Source organism: Myotis daubentonii, chromosome 3, assembly GCF_963259705.1.
Source record: "Myotis daubentonii chromosome 3, mMyoDau2.1, whole genome shotgun sequence".
In the NCBI taxonomy this organism is placed as follows: Eukaryota; Metazoa; Chordata; class Mammalia; order Chiroptera; family Vespertilionidae; genus Myotis; species Myotis daubentonii.
Genome location: NC_081842.1, coordinates 217,511,227 through 217,517,226, shown reverse-complemented (window position 1 = coordinate 217,517,226; position 6,000 = coordinate 217,511,227). Strand labels below are relative to the sequence as shown.

The 6,000-nt window shown below is 66.5% G+C and overlaps 1 protein-coding gene across 1 annotated transcript in view; it reads right to left on the bottom strand.

Annotated features, from left to right (window-relative positions):
• Nucleotides 1-2,200: 2,200 nt before the first annotated feature.
• Nucleotides 2,201-6,000, bottom strand: part of NPHP4 (nephrocystin 4) — a 59,487-nt gene continuing 55,687 nt past the window's right edge. Inside the window, exons 26-31 of the mRNA XM_059691510.1 lie at nucleotides 5,800-5,885; nucleotides 5,260-5,345; nucleotides 4,247-4,418; nucleotides 3,706-3,885; nucleotides 3,311-3,454; nucleotides 2,201-2,748 (exon numbers count right to left, since the gene is read on the bottom strand). Of these exons, the coding sequence (XP_059547493.1) occupies nucleotides 2,608-2,748; nucleotides 3,311-3,454; nucleotides 3,706-3,885; nucleotides 4,247-4,418; nucleotides 5,260-5,345; nucleotides 5,800-5,885 (809 nt within the window). The 3' untranslated portion in view covers nucleotides 2,201-2,607. The remainder of the gene's footprint in view (nucleotides 2,749-3,310; nucleotides 3,455-3,705; nucleotides 3,886-4,246; nucleotides 4,419-5,259; nucleotides 5,346-5,799; nucleotides 5,886-6,000) is intronic.

Genomic DNA, 6,000 nt, shown 5'->3' with positions numbered 1-6,000 from the left:
GTCCTGCGCCCCAGGTCAGGCTAGTCCGGTCATGTGGGGTGTGGGGGGGGGGGCGGCCATGCCTGTGACCTGAGGGAGGGGCTGACCTGCCACAAAGCCCAGCCCCCTGAGTCTGCGTGGGGCACCTCCCTCCCCTCTGCTCCGTCATCACGTGAACCCTGCGTGTCCCCTTCCATCTCCTGTACGGACTCTCTCTGAACTGAGGGACCACCCACCCAGTATGCAGTCATCTCGGTCTTTACCTTGATGCCACCAGCAAAGACTCTATTCCCAATTGAGGGCACATTCTGAGGTTCTGGGGGACACGTTCAGCCCGCAGCTGGTGTGGCCACAGTCCCTCAGTCCATTCTGCAACCTGCATTTGGCTGCCCGCTGCCCATGGCCTCGGGTGGGGGGGGGGGGCAGGAGCAGTGTGGAGAGACAGGCCGGCGCCCACGGGGGCCTCCCGGGCACGGCGAGGAGCCTCCCTCACTCTGCACGGTCTCCCACCCACCAGCTCAGACCCGGCTTTGCTTTGGGGTCAGAAGGGCCCACGTGGCATGGCCAGCAGATGCGCCCTAACTGGTGGGCTTTAGCTGTACGCTGAGCCCCGCCCGCCTTCACCAGCGGGAAGGGCTTCCGAATCCATTGCCCCTCTGGCCACCACCCTGGAGGGCAGCTACCCCACGTGCCGAGCCACACCAGACACTGACCGCCTGAACTCCCTCTCCAGGCAGGCCAATGCCCTCCTGGTCTCCTCTCCCCTCCCCTCCTCTCCCTCCTCCCCTCCCCTCCCTGCCTCCCCTCCCCTCCCCTCCCTGCCTCCTCTCTCCCCCCCTCCCCTCCCCCCTCCTCTCCCCTCCCCTCCCCGCCTCCTCTCCCCCCTCCTCTCTTCCCCCCTCCCCACCTCCTCTCCCCTCCCCTCTCTTCCCCCCCTCCCCACCTCCTCTCCCCTCCCCTCCTCTCCCCTCCCCGCCTCCCCCCTCCCCTCCTCTCTCTGCCCCCCTCCCCCCTCCCCTCCCCTCCCCTCCTCTCTCTTCCCCCCCTCCCCCCTCCTCTCCCCTCCCCTCCCCTCCCCTTCTTTCCCCTCCCCTCCCCGACTCCATTTCTCCAGGCAGGCCCTCAGCTTGCGTCCCTAGAGGTGAGAGTGAAAAGGCTGCGCCCACTTTGAGGGCCAGGGTTGCACACACCTGGACGCCCATCGGGAGGCGAAAGAGGCCGTGAAGCAAACGTAATGGCTGTTTTCCCAGCTTCTCGGAACTTGGGGCAACAGTTTTCAGAGGCGCCTTCGTTTACTTCTAAATAGAGTCAAACATAGCATTAAGTCATCAGCAGACGCGAAGCACCGCCCGTAATCTGCCTTTCATTTGACTCCATTTAGTGAAAAGGAGCTTTCAACAGGCGGGCGGGGGAGCAGGCGCACTGAAAGCGCCCTTGATGGAAACGACCAGGTTCCCGGAGACGGTGGGCGGTCTGTGCGCGAGGCCGGGCCGGCCCAGTCCTGCAAACCGCAGGCCACGCGGGTGCCAGCTGGACGCGGGCCGCGGAGCCAGGGGGAACGGAAAAGCGGGTCCGGGGCAGGCCGAGCGCACTGTTTTGAAGGGAGAAGGGACCCTGGCTGTGAACTGAAAATTCATCGTAACCAAGAGATGCCGTTCTCTGTGAGGAGGAGGAGGGAGGCCGCATAGGGGGCAGGCAGCTTTGAAAGGCGCCCGATTCTCACTCCCGGGAGGGCTCGGGCCTCACCTGTGACCTGTGGCCTGTGCCCTGTGCCCAGGAGCGGGCTCAGTGCGAGCTCGCAGACACGGGGAGGGGCTCCCGGACGGTGGGGGAGGGGCTCCCGGAGGGTGGGGGAGGGGCCGAGGGAGCACTTCTGTGGGGTCTGACTGCGCCTGGGGGGGTGGGGACAGCTCAGGCAGAGTCTGGGCCGCGTGACCGGGTTCCGGCCTTTGTCCATGTGACCTGAGCCAGAGGGGACCTTGCAGGTGGGATTAAGTTGAGGCCTGGGATGAGCGGTTACCCTGCTTTTCCGGGGGGACCAGAAGCAGAAGCAGGTCCAAGTCATGCCCCCTCCACCCACCAACTCTGAGCAGACGCCCAGGAGGCCACCGGCCACCGCCTGTCCCTCCACCACGCTGTCCCCAAGGGAAAACCAGGTTTACGCTGCAGAGAGAAAACCTGATGAGGCTGCAAACAGCAGAAAACACCCAAGAAAACTGTCCAAAGAGAAAAATGTGTAAAAGTTTACTATTTCCACACGTAACTTTAGAAAAGACATATCCCCATATAAAATACTGCATAGTAAATGACATGTTTGTACAAAACCCAGTAAGAAAACATCCTTTTATCATTTAAGATGATTCTGAAAAAACCGTCGCTGAAAACAAATGGAAACGTCCTAGCCGGTGGCTCTTGTGTGCCAGAGCCCTGGCCGTGCAGCCGCGGCCCACGCTCTCGCCCCACCCGAGAGCAGCAGCTCCACCGGAGCAGCCTTCTGAGCGCCAGGGCCTGCGACACCCACTCCTCGGCCCGCTGCCGCCCGCCGCTGGGAGGCCGCCACCCGTGGGGGTCCGTGGCAGCCATGGAGGCGGGGGAGGCTGAGAGGCCACGGGGGCCGTGGAGGCTCCTTCACTGGTAGACGACCTTCACACAGAACGTCTCCTCGTTCTTGTCCTCGTGGTCGTTGATGTGGATGAGCACCTCCCGCTCCCCGGGCCTCTGACTGGGCGCGAACCGCAGGCCGATGGTGTAGGTCTCTCCGCCCGCGACCTGGAAGAGGCGGCCGTCAGCGCCCAGCCCAGCGCCCTCTCCTCCAGCAACCTCCTCCACCACCTGTTCCCTCCAGCCCTGGCCTGCGTGACCCACAGAGCACCCTGGCCTGGCTCCTGCCTCGGCCGTGGGCTGGGGGTCCTCCAGGCACCAGCTCTGAGCTGCGGTGCCCCTGCTCCTGTGAGGCCCACATGACCGCCTTTCACGACCCGGCGACACTCCCAGCCACAGAGGCACCCCCACTGCTTCCTGCCACCTTCCCTCCAATGCTCAAGACAGACAAGGGTCAACGTGGGGCAGTTCTGGTAAAACTTTGGAGAAACCACAGGTTGGGTCGGTCATCAGGCCCGATCCCTGAAATGTGGCCTGGACGCGGGTCTCTCTGAGACGAAGCAGTGGCGCTCACAGAGGTGCCCTCCCCCCGCACCCTCCCCAGCACCGCACCAGAGCGCAGCCGCCCAGCTCGCTGCCCAGGGCTCGGTGGACACGCCACTACCCGATGGCCTGGCTCCTACCTCCGTCCCCAACCCAGGGCTCAGGCCCCAACCCGCACGGGGCCCACCTGGAAGGTGTCCTCCGTGAACTGCAGCAGATCGGGGTGGTCGCTGTGCAGGCGGTAGGCCCGGCGGAAGGGGTAGGGGTTGGTGTAGGTGATCTGCTTGTGGGCGCCCTTCCCCTCCCCCGCGGCCATGGTGATCTCGAAGGCCTGTGGGAGGGTGGCATGGGCTGGGCTCCTGCAGGGACTCCTGAGTCTGCTCTGCAGGGGCCCAGCAGCTGGGACGCAGGACAGACAGCCCCCCCTCAGGGCTCCCAGGGGAGGGGCCCCCAGCACAGGAGCAGCCCCCCGGCCCCCCAGGGGCAGAAGGGGAGGAAGCTCCTGCCTGGAGCCGGGCCTGGTGGAGGACCAGGTGACCACCGTGTGCCTACGCCTGTGCCCACGCACGCCCCCTCCCAGACCTTGGAGATGAGAGGCGGCCGGCAGGAGAGGCACACGAGCCAGGAGGCCACCAGCTGGTGGAAGTCCACGTCGACCACGTTCAGGTGCACGAAGCGGCTGCCCGCCCGGCGGGGCCTCACGCCCACGTGCAGGTCCTGCACCCCGTGGGGCGGCAGCGCGAAGACGCCTTTGGGGTCCATCTTCAGAAACAGAGTGGCGAGTGGGACGAGGGGTTCCGGCACCCGCCCCCCAGGGACCCGCTGCTGGGGACCACCTGCTCGGGGCCCACGTGGCCGGCGTGCGGCAGAAAGGGCGGATCTCCGTCAGGGCCAGGCCACCCCAGTCACAGCCTGTTCACCACCGTGTCCCGCCCCCCGATGGCCTGATAAAAGAATCAGACGGAGACTCCACAGACCGTCAGTCCAAGGGGCAGTGAGCCCATCCTCGGGACCACCCACTGAGTGCAGCCCACGCCCGCCGCCCACCGCCCGCCCAGTCGCCCCAGGTGGGCGAGAATGGCAGCGCAGAGAACCGAAGGGGTCGGGCAGCCCAGGGCCGCACCGTCAGCTCCCGGGGGTGCGAGGTGAAGGCCCGCACGTTCCTGAGCGCCGGCGTCCCCCGGAGGACCAGGGACAGGCGGGTCCGCTGGCCCACGACACAGGACACGTCCACGCGCTGCAGGGAGTGCAGGTGCACCTGCCAGATCTGGACGGGCGCCGCCAGCCAGCGGTCCCTGTGGGGACAGAGCCAGGAGGAAGCCGAGAAGGCTGCCCGGAGGAGGGGGCAGGAGGGCGCGCGGACAGCTGCTGTCACCCTCCTGCGTGGGCGGCTTGGGGACTGCAGCCCAGGCGTCACTTGGACTCAGGGGGGACGAGAGGGATGTCAGTGTGGGCTTCGCAGCCAGGCCCCCTGGGCAGCTGGAACCGCGAACCAGGCCCGAGGCAGGGCCGTGGCTGTGCTCCGTGGAAGGCCGCAGCCTGGTGGTCAGCAGGCCTGAGTTCAGGAACTCGGCGTCCGCTGCCGGGACTGTAGGACGCGGCTCTTTCCTGGAAAATGGGCTCAGCAACGCATCCCCTCAGCGTCTGGTGGGGACTCCACGCTGCGGGTCCCTCCGCCCGTGACAGGCGCTGCACACAGGCTGCTCACTGCCCTGTTCTCAGAGGTGCCGACACCTCACCCACGCCAGCTTTGACGTTCTCGGGGCTGGGAGACGCCACTTCCAGGGACGGGAGAGCCCAGGTCCCCAGCAGGGTCCCCGAACAGGGTCACTGCAGTGGGGGGAGCACAGGGCGGGCCGACATCTCCGTCGCCCGGAGGAAGCACTGGACGGGCAGCGGGTCCGGGACTGGATGTGCCGCACGGCTGCCTCCACTTCCTCTCCTTGGGCTCTGGACCCACCGTCCCTCAGGCCGCGGGAGCCGCCCTGAGCGGAGGGCGCCCTTCGCCAGGCCCCTGCCAGCCCATGACAAGCTGCGGAGCAGGCAGGCCTGGCCACGTTCAACGCCCAGCACCCGCTGCTTCCTCCCCACCCCTCCCCCCACCCCCTGCCGCCAACGCCAGGCTCGCATACTCACATGTAAATGACAACAAAGAAGTCTTTGACATCCGGGCTGGGGCCACTGGCCACCTTCAGGAACACGTCCCTCGGCTCCCCCGGACCCTGCGGACAGTGGGGCATCACAGGGACGCCGCCCCTGGACCTGACCCCGCCCCTGGCCCCCGCAAGGCCACAGCAGGTGAGAACCAGGCCCCGACGCCTCTAGTTTTCTGTGCTACTCAGAATCCACTAGTGTTTTCACAGGGAAGAGAAAACGCCTTGCTTGCACACTGAGCTCAGTAACTCTCCTGCAGGAGCTGTACCCAGCCTCTCGCACCACAGCCGCTCCCTGTACACAGTGGCGATTAACAGATGCCCTCACACACTCGCTCCTCACTCACTCCCCTCGGGTAGTCAAGGACCTGTGTGCTGGCAGGAAGGTGAGGACTCGCCCAGGAAGCTCTCACAGGCCCGGCAAACAGCCCCTCACCCGGGAAGAGGCCGCGCACAGGCGCGCGAGGAGCGGCAGGGGGTGCAGGGACGGTGGGCGTGCGGGGAGGACGGAGCGGCCACTCACCGTATTCTGGGTCTCACAGATGACGTGCGGGTCGCTGCAGCGGACCTGGACCGGGGGCGCCTCGCCAGGTTTCCCCACGGGAACACCTGGAGCGGAAAACACCAAGACAAAGGTGTCTCCCGACAGGCGCGGCCGGTGCCGAGGGGACGGGCCTCCACGCCGCCCCTGCGTGGACACTGGGTTCCTGCTCGGCCGCCCCTG